Genomic DNA, 14453 nt, shown 5'->3' with positions numbered 1-14453 from the left:
ATTTGGATGTGGTTTCCTACGTTAACTCGGGGTCAGCAATCGTCTTCTGCCGAGGGCCAAAGAGTAAATATTTTCAGCTTTGCGGGCCATATGGTCTTTGTTGCGGCCACTCAACACTGCCGTGACAGCGTGAAAGCAGCCACAGACAGCATGGAAATGAGTGAGCGTGGCTGTGTCCCAGGAGAGCTGTCTTTATGAACAATGAAATCTACATTTCATAGAATTTACATGTGTTAGGAAATATTCCTCCTCTTTTGATTTTTTTTCAACCATTTAAAAACGTGAAAACCATTTTCTGAGCTCACGGGCTGTATAAAACAGATGGTGGCTGGCTGTGGCCCGCAGGCGCGGTTGGCTGACCCCGGCATTAACTGATTTGTGGGCAGGCATCCATGAAAATCCCGCCAGGGAGGAAGCCCAGCAGCTTCCTGGCCAGCACAGAACCTACCGTGATATGAGCTGCTGGGTCTGGGACAGTCTGAATCATGTCCTTTTGGAGGCCCGCTCATTTACCACGCGCTCAGAACCGGAGACAGCTAGGAGACAAAAACGGACAGCACAAACAGTAGTAAACAACACATTTCTATGTTCTATTTTCCAGTAGGACGGAATACAATACACCAAGGGTTAAAAATCAATCAGAACTTTGCACTAAACACGTTTGCCCGAAAGCATCCTCTCACTCTGTGCGGTAAATGAAGTGCCAAGGACATTTTAGGCCCCAAAAAGCCCAGTGAGACAAGCCCCCAAAACCACATCATATGCAGTTCACACACGTCATTTTAGATGGGTAACATCTATAGATGATGGTTTAAAGGAAGAAGCCACACAGAAAAAAAAAAAAGAAAAAAAAAATCAGGCATTTTCTATTCTATTGAGAGAACTGGGCTTGTGATGTTCCCCCCAAACCTAATTCCATCCTTACATCTTTCTGAGCTGCAGAATTAAGTTCTTCAGAAAAAACACAGCTACCGTTCACCGAGGGCTTACGTGGCAGGCCCTGGCTAAGGGCTCCACGTGCATTTTGTCATTTCATCCTGACCATGATTCTCAGTTAGAATTCCCATTGTCTAGGCAGGGACATGGAGACCCAGGGAGGGCACTGACTTATCCAGGGTCACCGGTTAATCAGAAGCAACAGAGCCAGGACTCAACTCAGACGGGCCTGACTCCAAGGCCCGTAAGACATTGTGGTTCGACATAATAGGTTTTGCCCTTCAGGTTGAAGATACTTTCATTCATTGTTAAATGTCATTTAAATTTAAAGGAATTAAACTGAAAGGTGTCCATACTCTAGGATTAAACACTTCATCCAGTATTTTCCTTTATTCAGATTACAAATCAACGTGTTCTGGTCACTATCTGTCTGTCCCTCCCCCTGTCCAGAGCCCGTCTTCACTCTCCCCTGCGCTGGCCCACGCCCCACAGGACTGACCCCTGCAGACTGCCTCAGCAGGGTGCCCTTGCCTCTGGCCACCCAGGTGAAGTTTGGTCAACATGACGCCATCTGGAGATCAGGAGGTAGAAGGAGAGAAGGGTAGAGGTATTTCTTCTCCACACCTTGCCACCACCCACGCTAGGCGCCCTCTGTATTTGGTCATGGTTCTGGCCACAGCTGCATTCTACGGTGGCCTCTCCCACCCTTGGATCCTCCCCCGGGGCTCCAGGCTCCAGTCACTGGTCCCCACCCAGCCTTTCGTTCTCTGTGGATCTTTGCCGTCAGTTGGCACTGAAAATACCTTTTCTAATTTATACTTTTAGGTGCCATTACTTTTTCTTAGTCGGCTATCATTTTTTTTGTTGTTGTTTTCTTCTTCATAAATCTGGCCCATGAGTCTCAGCAGCAGTTAACCGCAAAATAAGAAAAAACAACTTGATTACAAGACTATGGGCACAAAGCTTCCTGTCAAGTTGGCTGTTGAACACGTTATTCCAGGAACATGCCCAAGGCTCACGGGAGTCCCAGCTACCTCTGAATCCTGCCCGTTCTGGCCCCCTGACGGCACAAACACGTCCACTTCCCACATGGGTGGCTTCTCCTGGGAAGCCTTCACCTCCATGTCTAGGGGCTCAGGGCTCCATAGAGTCTGGGTCAAGAAGATGACAAATTTGGAACCTCAGGCATTATTTTTCACTATAGCCAGCTTTCTTGACCTTGGAAAGTGTGCAATTGTTTTTTCCTTAACTCTAAAGTGAGTCCTTTGGGGGGATAATATTTGCTGAAAAATGCAACAGGAATGAAGCACTGTCTTGAAATTGACCTGAGTGGCCATTAAAAGTAATCCATGCTCTTGGCACACTAATGAAAGGAGAGGCTGAGAGAAGATGGGGACCTGGTCAAAGGTCTCTCAGAACTGGCTCCTCTGGCACAGGAATCCTTCGAGTGCCCCAAGATGGCCTCTTCAAGAGCAGCAGGCCCCCCAGGAGGACACCACTTTGCTCCTAGGGTCACTCAGCCCAGCAGAGGTCCATCCTGACAAAAGGAGGGCTTCCCACTGCACGACCCCCACGCTCAGGAACAGACAGTTCTTTCCATACATTTCGGCATCTCTCTGGGGTAGCTCACCCCACACAATTCCTCCCTCCTCGCACACATGCTGCTGCTCACACCACACGCTGAAGTTGGTCCCCGCCCCTCAATTCCTGGCTGATTTACAGCTGCCTTTGATCCAGAGAACACAGTGTAAGGGATATTCTGGGGTTTCTGAGCCCAGGCCTCAAAAGACCCAGCAGCTTGCCCTTCCTGCCGCAAGGAATCCAGTCCCCAGGTCCTAGCAGCACAGCAGCCCGGCCCAGGCCGGGGGTGGGTGCCCGGCTGGCAGCCTGCATACACCATGTGCCAGGCCTGATAGGGAGCCAACCTGGATGTTCAGAACGGTCATCTGGCAGATGACCACAGCCCCTGCCAACATCCGGGAAGCAGAACTGTCCAGCTGAGTCCAGTCAGCCCACAGAACCATAAGAAATAATGTACTGGTCATTGTTTCAAGCTACTAGGTTAGGATAGTTTATTACACGTGTAGATAACCAAATACCCTGTGAGTGTTCTAGATACATGCAGAAGACAAACAGCCTATGTTTTACTTGCACAGCACAGTGGATTGCAATGCTGGTTTTAAGGCTCTACCTCTCTCTGTGCCCACGCCTTTGCCATGTGACTGTGGTTCCTCTCACTACAGAGGTAGCTCTGCTTCCCCAACCCTGTCTTGTTTAGGGGCAGTCCACGTGACTTGCTTCAGCCAACAGAATGGAGAAGGAAACCATGCCAGTTTCTAGCCCAAGTCTCAAGAGGCATGAAGCGTTTCTACCTGCAACTTTCCACCACCACGGGAGTGTGCCCAGACCAGCAGGCTGGAGGATGAGAGGCACGTGGAACAAAGCCAGTCATCCAATCTCCCCAGCCAAGACCACCCTCGATCATTTGATAGACAACCAGACCCCAGACACGGGAGGGAAACTGCAAGACCAAGACTGCCCAGCCAAGGCCAACCTGAATGGCCAGCCCACAGGCTCATGAGCAAAATAAACGCTTCTTGTTTTAAACCACTGAGATTGGGGGTGGTTTGTTACACAGCATTGCTGCGACAGTGAACTACTAATACATATAATATGCCCTGAATAGCCAGATTATCAAGCACCCCACCCCTGGCCTTAAAACTTTTCCACCTAGAGAGATAAAAGGAGACTCAAACACGAATTTGAAAGGGAATCAACTTTATCCCAATACACACACATAACATTTCCACCCAGCTAAGAGACATGATCTCAAATTCTGGTCCGACTCTCAAAATAGGTTTGAAAACTAAAGAGTAACCAAGAAATGTCTACCAGAGGCCTGTGAGATTCTCAGAGACCTGGCCAGGAGCAGCGGAACTCACACGTCACATGACAGGCACCACGCCAGCCTTCAGGGGATTCTGAATATAATGAAATGGAATCAGTGTTCTGGATGGCCAAGACCACAGGAGCATCATAAAAGTGACGGCAGCCATTCCATCTGTCACCATCCAAGAATTTAACAAACAACTGCTCATGTGTCCTGCCTTTTACAGGGAAGTTCTGGGTACTTTCAATGCATTAAACTCAGGTAGTAGAGAAGGGAGTATGTAGATCTACAGGACATGTAGATTCAATGGAGTCCCATTCCTCAAGGGATGGAGATGGAGAAGCAATTCAAGTGGCTACAAGAGGTCAGTTCTGCAAACAGGCGGCCAGTGGCAGGGACAAATGAAGGACGCGGATAACACATAGAGGAGGGAGAGAATTGATTCACATGGAGAGCCAAGCAGGTGCCACCAAGGAGCCCTGAGGAACAAGAGGCGTGTGGATTGGCAGGAAGGCAGAGCGGCAGGGAATGCAGATTCCTCCTAGGTGCCCACATTAGGCGGCCGGGGGCATGACCATCACACACCACCACCACCACCACCAGCTCACCGTCAACCAAAGGGATTTACTAATCATTCGATGTGAATGCTGCCGCCATCGTCCAAACCACACCAGATCAAAAGCAATGCACCTCAAGACCAGGAGGATAGATGTTCTACTGTCCTCCCCAGGTGTCCTCCCTCTGCAAATCTCTCTGACTGTTTTTGCAGTCATGTGGGGCCTGTTCTTTTTGGCCATTGGGAGGTGCTGTATGGATTTTTTTAAGAGCACTTCTAATTGACTTTTGTGTTTCTGATGATCAGGTCTCAAAGAGTTAGCAGTTGATGAATGACACGGTGGTTTCACATCGCTGTGGGAGCCTTTCCATTTTCTGTTTGACCTGCCTGTGAAGCCTTCCAGAACCCGAATCCGTGTTGTCTAAAAACCCTCTCTTTAATATCTGTTTCCAGTGATAAATTCATTTGGTAATGTATATGCTTATGATTCAGTGTTTCATAATCCAGCATTATTTTATTATCGGGTATCTTAAAAAACTAAAGGCACTGACATTCAACAGAAGTCTAGTTGTCTCTCTCCTTTGTTCTTGTTTTTAAAATGCCAACAGCTTATCAGACAGAAATGAATATTTGATTTGGGTTGCTGAATATTTGCAAGGTTGGGGCAAGAATAAAAATGGAGGTTCCCTGCCCCTGTTCTCTTCTCACCCCAGTTCCATCCTGCATGCAGGCGCCCCACACACAGTCATACGGACACCCAACATGTCCGCGCTCCATCAAACAGCTGTGCTGCTGGCCAGCCTTCAGGCCTAGGGAAATACACACAGGACCTGCCCAAGGAGATGGACTCCAGGAGAGACACCTGTGCGGCCTGAGCGGCTCAGGCCAGTCTGGGTAGGCCTCCGCGTTCCCAGGCACCACAGGTGTGGTGTGGACTGGGGGTGGGAGCAGGACTCTCGGGGAGGCAGTGCCAGATCCGAGCACAGGTACAGAGCCACATGGCGGATGGGAGCCAGATCTGGTTTCCTCCTCACACACCTGGAAAAGGCCACTTAACCCTCTAGGAGCTTTAGTTACAATCTGTAAAAGCGGAATAATATTTCTGTGGTATAATAAAGAAGATATTTGGTCTTTGTCCCCTGTCCCTGGCATAGAGCTCTTAAAACCTTTGAAATTTCCTGAATGATAAGGGCGAGAGGAGCATCTTTTTCGTAATGACGTGACTCTTGGCGAACCCCTAAATAGCTTGGGGATGGTCTCAGAAAGACCACGCCTCCATTAGAAGCCTAGAACTCTCAGCCCCACCCCATCCTGTGAGGTGGGAAGAGCTGGAGATTGAGTTAACAATAGTTCATGCCTATGTGATGAAGCCTTCATAAGAACCCCCAAGCGACAAGATTCAGAGAGCTTCCAGGTTGGTGAGAGGGTGCCAAGAGGGTGGAACCCCCCACATCAACTCCACAGAAGTTTCTCTGCTCAGGACCCTCTAGACCTCACCCTATAATCTCTTCATCTGTCTGTTCAAGTTGGACAGAAGTGGGGGTAATCTGGGGCCCCGACACTTTCCGCTGGTGTCTGAGGTGGGGGGCACAGTGTTGTGGGACTGAGCCCCTGACCTGTGGGGTCTGACGCTAACTCCAGGTAGTGTCAGAACTGAATTATATCGTAGGACATAGGTACCCCCGCTTTTTGAAAGTTCGCGTTATGCCACTTTAGCAAAAGACCTACACGAATACCTGTTTTTGCCAACCGAATGAAATCCGAACAGGATTATTGCTTTTACAGAAAAAGGCAAAAATCAAAACTGGCATTCAGCGTCTGTTTGGCAGCCAGCCGTCACAGAGGCAGCAGCACCCAGGCAGCGAGAGGGGCCCCACCAGGCTCCTTCCCCGGGAGCTAGACTCACCATCCAGCCGCCAGAGCACTGCGCTATGACTGTGACCTCCTGGCTTTCTCCCCATTCATTTTGTGCAGTCGGCAAGGTGTGCCCCAAAGTATCAGAAAAGCCTAAGAGAGCTCATAAGGGTGTTACGCTTAGTGTACACCTGGACATAACTAAGCATGTCAGTCGTGGTGAAGGACACAAAGACATTGTGCATGCATTGAATTCTGGGCCTGGAATGCTCCTTTTTTTTTTTCCATATGAAGTAACTGTAACTGATTCTTCATTTTATGCCATTTCAGCTTCGGAAAACTTTCATAGGAAGGCTCTATTTTTGGATAGTGGGGAAAACCTGTGCTCATGTTGGTGGTTGATGGTGTTGGAAAAGACACCATTTATTTGATGTCAGCCGGGAACAAAACCCTCAGTTACGTACCTGCCTCCAAACTGATGTTTAGCATTCCACACAGGTAAACACATGTTTAGCAGTTCACACAGGTGTAAACACAAGATCTGGCCAGCAGCTATTCGTACTGGTTAGGCCCTGAGTTGAACCACTGTTTGGCTCTCTCCCCTGCCTACTCCATAAGGCTTTTGTGAGGATGCAATTGAATTACGCCTCAGAAACCTTCACCATGGCAGGCACATAGTAAGTAAGCACTCAACACATGGGAGTCATTATTATTAAGATTGCAAAAATGTTGATGCTGTGTAAAATGCAACTTTGAGAAAAAGAATTCTTACTTAAATAAATTGCTGATTTTCATAAAGACTCTTTGTGAACAGAATAAAAACATCCTTAATTTAACAATTTTTTTTAAGCTAAGTAGGCATTAAGTGAAAACATTTTAGGTAAAATGGCTCTAAGCAAACTCATTCTAATGACAACATGCATTGAATGAGCTGGTCATTCAGCACACTTCTTTTATTATTTTTTATTTATTTATTTTTTTAAGATTTTATTGGGGAAGAGGAACAGGACTTTTTTGGGGAACAGTGTGTACTTCCAGGACTTTTTTTCCAAGTCAAGTTGTTGTCCTTTCAGTCTTAGTTGTGGAGGGAGCAGCCCAGCTCCAAGTCCAGTTCCGGTTTCTAGTTGCAGAGGGCGCAGCCCACCATCCCTTGCGGGAGTCGAGGAGTTGAAACAGCAACCTTGTGGTTGAGAGCCCACTGACCCATATGGGAATCGAACTGGCAGCCTTCGGAGTTAGGAGCATGGAGCTCTAACCACCTGAGCCACCGGGCCAGCCCCCAGCACACTTCTTTTAGATGAGTGGATATTAGGTATGTCACTCTTTTATCAACAAGACCTACCATAAGAACTGCATAGGTCTGACTCCTGCCCACCCTTCCTGGGACATGGGTCTCCTAAGTGGAGTGGGAGGAAGAGGAGGCAAGTGAGACACCCACCACCCATGGGGCCCACAATTTAAGGAAGCACTGACTCTCAGGCCCCTGCAGGTGCAGGGTTGGCACCTGAGAGGCAGTGCCTCCTTAAATTTTGTGCCTTGCTTGGCTTACCCTAGTCTCAGCCCTGGTGCCTACAGCCAGGAGTAGGCAAAGAGACCAGTGGGAGGTGGAAGCATGGACACCACATGTACCTTCGCATTTATCTAAAAATGAGAAATTTAACTTCTTCCATAGGACATGGTTTATCTTTCCAAATGAATACAAAGTCCTATCGTGATGGGTTGATTTGTATCGACCCTCTCCCAACCCCTCAAATGCCAGAGTCCAAATCTCCAGGAGCTCAGGATATGACCTGATTTGGAGATCAGGTGTTTACAGAGGTAAGTGAGTTAAAATACGGTCACTGGATGGGCCCTAATGCCAACACGACTGGTGTCCTTATAGGAAAAGGGAAATCTGGACACAGAGACGTGCACAGAGGAAAGATGATGTGAAGCTACCAGGAGAAAATGGCTAAGTACAAGCAAGGAGAGGGGCCTGGCGGAGATCCTCCCTCACAGCCTCAGAAGGAGCTGCGGGGAGCAGGGCATGCACCCCAAAATATACCTCTTTGGGACAGTGGGTGGCTATTTTTAAGACAGACTCTGGAAAAACCTGTGATCTTCCCCCTTACCTGCCTAAAGGAATTCAGACAGGGAAAAGGAAAAACAAAAGAAAAAACATGCAAGGGAGCAAACATTTGATACACACATTCGTGCTGGGCTACCCAGGAATGAACTAAGAGTGGCATAATATGAACGAAGGGTGGCAGACAGAGGAACCTGCAAAGTCTGATTGTGAGACTCCCACTGTGTCCCATGGTTTCTGGGTGGCCCAGCAAGAATGTGTGTACCAAATGTTTGCTCCTTCCCATCTACCTGTGAATTGCCTACCTTCCCTTTGAAATCCAAACCACTACACCCCTTTCTCCTTAGCTCAAGATGGCATGAGCCTCAAATGCCTGATCTGTCCTCAGATCCCATATTCTTATGGAGTCCCTGGGTGTACATATGTAATAAATTTGGTTCTTTTTTCCTGTTAATCTGTTCCATGTCAATCTGATTATTACGTCAGCCAGGAGAACTAACAGGGAAAAGAGGAGAAATTGACCCTCTCCCACAGACCTACCCAGCCAGCACCTTGATCTTCCTCAGACGTCTAGACTCTAGAACTATGAGAGAATAATTGTCTGTGGTCTAACCACCCCTCTGTCTGTGGTGCTTTGTTACTGCAGCCCTGGCAAACGAAGACACCTTTATTGAGCAACTCGCTGCACTATTTTAACAGATGAGGAAAAAAGACCCTGATAGGGGCACAGCCCCAGGAACCACATCCAATTTAACTGCACTATTTCTTATTAGTGCAACTCTGTAAAAGGGACATCCCAGGCACCATGTATTGTTGCCCCATCTACTAATCACTCCTGGCTTAACTGTGCCAGAGGAGAGACTCTTGCAAGTTCTGTGGCCTAATGGAGCATTATATGGGCCCCACCATGACCTCTTCCAACCCCTGGAATGCTTTTCTGAGGGGAGCCTGACAGTCCTGAGAAGTGAAGGGGCATGTCCTGGGGATAAAGTGCTGAAATCCTCCGCCCTTATTTTTTATGTGTAGTTAATAGATGCAGGGACTCAGTCCCTGTGTGTGCCTCTTGACATGAGGTCTCAACTGAATTCAGGTAAAACAACTATAAAATAACTACAAACCAAATTTAGTAATATGACAGAGAAACATAATTGTCGTAAAAGCCCAGGTCAATAGACATTGCATTGCCTTTGGCTCTCTGGAGCTTCTGGAAGGAGTAGAAGAGAGTAGAAGCAGTGAGAGGAGGAATTATGCTGGCTATAATACTTAGAAAACAGTGATTTTAAAAATCTACATGTTGGGGGTGGGAACAGGCAGTGCTGGGCGAGGCACATCTTACTTGAGAGGGAGAATCAATGGAACCAACATAACCTTCCAGAGTACACCAAGGCATCCTCCAAATGATCTAAGAAAAGGTTTTTGGAGGTTTGGGAGCACAAATATTCACATAAAAAAAAAGAAAGAAAGAAAAGAAAAAACAAAAACAAAAACAAAAACAAACAACCAAAACTCCTTAACTAGGAGGGGTAGGATTATCTGGGGGTTTCGTTTTACCTTTAATTGCCCTTGGCTCCGCCATGCTTTTTCTCTGTGAGTCATTTGTCTTGTTTTTGGTCAACACGGCTTTTCTCGGGTCTTCAAAGATCTTGGAACGACCTAAGAGAGAATGTAAATATGTTAAAACTTTTTTTTCCCCAAATATTAATACCAAAGATCAACTAACTGGATATTTAGTGACAAAACCTATTTCTTAAACGTTATTTTAAAAAAATCCTAAAAAGGGAAAGAAGTTAAAATCCTTCCCTTAAAAAAGGAGGAGGGGATGGTGGTGGTGGCGGCAACATTCCTTCAAGGGAAGCTCAGCATTATGAAGCAAAAATTAGGAATGAAATAAAGGCCAACTCTGGATTGGTGCAGTGAAGCACACGTATACTTTTGCAAAGAAAATATTTTGAAAATGTTTTCCTTTCCTTACAGCCCCCAGCTTCAGTAATAATGGTTTTCCCAGATCATTCTTTTAGCACTTCTCTCTGCTTAAAAAAAAAAAAAAAGTAATGGGGTTTATTAAACATCCCGAGAACTGTTATTAAAGAATCATTTTAGTCCCAGGAAAGAAACAATCCTTTCAATTTGTAGATACTAGGAGGACCCATATTTTTTAAAAGATTAAAACATTACCAGCCTAAAAAAGAGAAAGAAAATAAATCTCAGAACAGGTCTATTGGCACAGCCCTAAAATCCAATCTCTGGTTTTGGAGATACGGGAATTTCCGTGTGTACGCAACTTTCCAAGTAAAATATCCAATCCCAAAATATTACACTTAACAAAATCCTCACAACATGACAAATTGCAAATGGCAACTATTTCAGTTGAAAATATTTTCAAATTAGAAAATGTCAAGTATTGCATCAAAATCAATATTTGCAATGGGTAATATTACAGTATTTATAAATGGATCCACAGGCCAACTGACCCTCCCACTCCACTCAGGAGGCCCCCAGCCAACTCTACCTTAAGGCTTTGGGCCTGTGCATAGAGATATTTAATCCAAACTGCCCACTGTCAGAGCAAAGTGTTTATCGTGATATGGGAAATACAAATTCTTGGAACCAAAAATTAGGACACAAAACTGTATATATAGCATGATTCCAGTATGGTTTAAGAAAAAAAAAAGGACGGATGAGAGATAAGAGGGAATATTGGAGGAGGAGGATGACCGAAAGGAAACGCATGAAACTGCGAACAGAAGTAGTCTGTAGGTTTCCAATGTGAATTATGGGAGAGTCTTATTTTCTTCTTTGTAGTTTTGGGTACTTTCCAAATTTTAAGAACCAAGAATATTCATCTCGATAATCAGAAAAAAACTAACTAATAGGCTAATAGGCAAGACATGGAAACAAGCTAAGTGTCCATCAACAGATGAAGGAATAAAGAAAATGTACACACACACACACACACACACACACACACACACACACACAGAGAGAGAGAGAGAGAGAGGAATATTATTTAGCCATAAAAAAAGAATGAAATCTTGCTATTTGTGAAAACATGGAGGGACCATGAGGGAATTACGCTAAGTGAGATAAGTCAGACAGAGAAAAACAAATACCTTGTGATCTCATTTATGCGTGGAATCTAAAAAAATAAAATAAAGTAAAAAAAAACACAGATTTGGAGAACAGATTCGTGATTGCCAGAGGTGGGAATGGGGAGTGAGAGAAATGGGTGAAGAGGATCAAAAGGTACAAATTTCCAGTTGTAAATTAAATAAGTCCTGGGGATGTAATGTTCAGCATGGTGACTACAATTAATAATACAGTGCTGCATATTTGAAAGTAAATCTTACAAGTTCTCATCACAAGAAAAAAAATTCTGTAACTACATGTGGTGATGGATGTTAACTAAACTTATTGTGATCACTTAGCTATATACACAGATATCGAATCATTACATTGTACACCTGAAACTAATATACAGTAGTCTCCCCTTATCCATGGTTTCCCTTTCTGAGGTTTCAGTTATCCATAGTCAACCTAAGTCCGAAAATATTCAATGGAAAATACCAGAAATAAACAATTCATAAATTTTAAATTGCTCGCTGTTCTTAGTAGTGTGATGAAATCTTGCGCCATCCCGCTCTGTCCCTCCTGGACGTGAATCATCCCTTCATCCAGCTGTGCACACCCCGCCCATTAGGCACTTAGTAGCCATCTCGGTTCAGATAGGTTATCAGAGACAGCGAGAGAGAGGGGGAGAGAGAGAGAAGGACCACATGCACATAACTTTTGTTACAGTATGTTGTTATCATTGTTCTATTTTATTATTATTGTTATTAATCTCTTACTGTGCCTAATTTATAAATTAAACTTTATCATAGGTATGTCTATACAGGAAACCACAATATGTGTAGGGTTTGGTACTATTCGAGGTTTCAGACATTCACTGGCATTACCCCAGTGGATAAGGGGGACTATTTTAATGTTATATGTCAATTATGCCTCAATAAAAAAATGAAAAAGACTAAGTAATAATCATAGTATAGTCCTACACGTATTTTCCAGACAGCAACCTGAGTTGTACCATCCACAGGCAAGCTTGCCTATGGATGGTACCATTGCTCGTGAAGCAATGCTGGCCTCCCATATTCAGTGACAGGTGTACGAGAGGAAAGGGGAAGGTAATGGCAAATTAGGTCACATTCTGCATACCTGCACAGATCTTGAGTCAATGAAGGTGTTTCCAAGTTTCCTTTTATCTAAATCCCAAAGCCAATATTGATTATTACTTAGTTAAATGCTTTTCATGGACAAGTGGCTAAAATAGTATTGAGTTTCCAATTGCAGCAAAGCAAGTAAGAGTGTTGAAAACATGGGCTAAGATTTCCCACCTTATGTCATCTTGAAGTATATTTTTGTACCAAAACCTCAACTGTGACAAATGAATAATTTGATATATGATTGCATTGTTGGATCTGATTTAAAGACACGACTAAACCCAGAAAAGCTTCTATTAAATATATACAACAGGTATTTTTAAATTCGCATTATAGCATTATTAATATTTCATTTATCCAGAGAACACTTACCTGACATTGTAAATTATCTATAACACAGCTGAGAAGCCAGCAAGGATCCAAAAAGATGCTACAAAGTCCAGGGAGAGAAGCTCTGCCAGAGAAAGGCAGTTTACCAGCCACATGAGGTAACAGCTGGCCCCATCAAAGCAAAAAAGTCAGAAAGTTATGCAAACCAGAGTCAAGAACTCATAAAATACGTCCACTTGACAACTTTGGTATGAGAACAAACTGCTCAGTCCAGCCCAACAGCCCCTGGTCCTGCACATGGCAGAGGTCAAAAAACCAAGTGACCCGTAATGTGGCCCCCAGCACTGCCACAGTGGAGGGCTACCAACCACATCCCCTGGGATTCAATGAGGCTCCCTATTGTGCATAGGAGAAGTGGAAGAATACATGAAGTCATCAGAAAGTTCCCACTGGAAATGGTTAAAGCCAAACACATCTGAGCACCTGAAGGTCAAGCTTAATTTGCCAAAGGAACCGTGGGAGCAGCAGGACGCATAGGCTTGGAGACCTGATGTGTGCTGGCCCCCCCAGCAGCCAGCAGAGTGACTCCAGCTTCAGTTCACTCCTCTGCAAGCTGTGAATGAGAGAGAGGTGGGAGAGGTGGCATGGGTGACAGGGGTGGCGTGGATGAGAGAGAGGTGGTGCAAGTCCAGGGAGACGGTGTTTGTGACAGTGCCAACTGTACAAATGCAAGACATTGTGACGTTCAGGGACATGTGACCCTCTTGTTCCCCAAACACGCTGGACAAGGAGATGCCCCCTACACACAGATTTTCCTGGCCACCTTGTGACAGCAACAGTGAGTATTTCACAAGTGAGGTCAACTACTGGGAAGATGGAAAACCAGATGTGCAGAAGAGCTGCCTCCATGACCAGAAACAGACCAGGCCTCAGGTGAACGGCCGTAGCCTATGGGGAGAAGGCTCCTTCCCACCAGGAATGGACAGAAGGGACGCCAAGGAGAGGGGGCAGCAGGGGCCCCCACGATCATAGTGAACACAGCCACAGAGGAGCCAGTTCGTTCATTTATAGACCCCCATAGGCTACAAAGGCAGCAGACACATCTGGTTACCCCCTTCCCCTTAGAGGGAATCCCAATTTTGTTCAAGTGTGTAGCCTGCCCCACCAGCATGCCCCAGGGAAAGCTGACCTGACCCCAACTTCAGGGGTAAATCTTATCAGTGGGCATCCCTTCCTCTTGCCACTGATTGATTTAGGGATGAGCAGGTGATAGAATTCTGGCCACCTCAACACTCGGGGAAATAAGCTTGAAGACTTCTGGGAAAAGTCTCTTGGCTGACAAAAAAAACGTTCGTATGATATTGCCGTCTCTGTGTGACATTTGGAACTGCGATAGCCACCTCAGGTCCATGAAAGCATGTAGGCTGAGGATGAAATCAATATGCTGTGGATGTCTGGGAATAAATAAAGGAAATCCTCTACTAGGGTGGGGGAGGAGAAGAACTAACCAACCCTGAGGCACAAAACATCCTATGCACGACAGTACCGCCATTCCAAAGAGTCCCTTTCAGCGCTTTTACCATCTGTGTCTGTACTCAGACAGACATG

At 45.5% G+C, this 14453-nt stretch overlaps 1 protein-coding gene across 1 annotated transcript in view; it reads right to left on the bottom strand.

Annotated features, from left to right (window-relative positions):
• Positions 1–14453, bottom strand: part of ERG (ETS transcription factor ERG) — a 250674-nt gene that overhangs the window by 172408 nt on the left and 63813 nt on the right. Inside the window, exons 2-3 of the mRNA XM_074325300.1 lie at positions 9853–9954; positions 449–536 (exon numbers count right to left, since the gene is read on the bottom strand). Of these exons, the coding sequence (XP_074181401.1) occupies positions 449–487 (39 nt within the window). The 5' untranslated portion in view covers positions 488–536; positions 9853–9954. The remainder of the gene's footprint in view (positions 1–448; positions 537–9852; positions 9955–14453) is intronic.

This window comes from Rhinolophus sinicus, linkage group LG01, assembly GCF_036562045.2.
Source record: "Rhinolophus sinicus isolate RSC01 linkage group LG01, ASM3656204v1, whole genome shotgun sequence".
In the NCBI taxonomy this organism is placed as follows: domain Eukaryota; kingdom Metazoa; phylum Chordata; class Mammalia; order Chiroptera; family Rhinolophidae; genus Rhinolophus; species Rhinolophus sinicus.
Note: the sequence above shows the minus strand (reverse complement) of the source record. Positions and strands in the feature narration are given on the sequence as shown.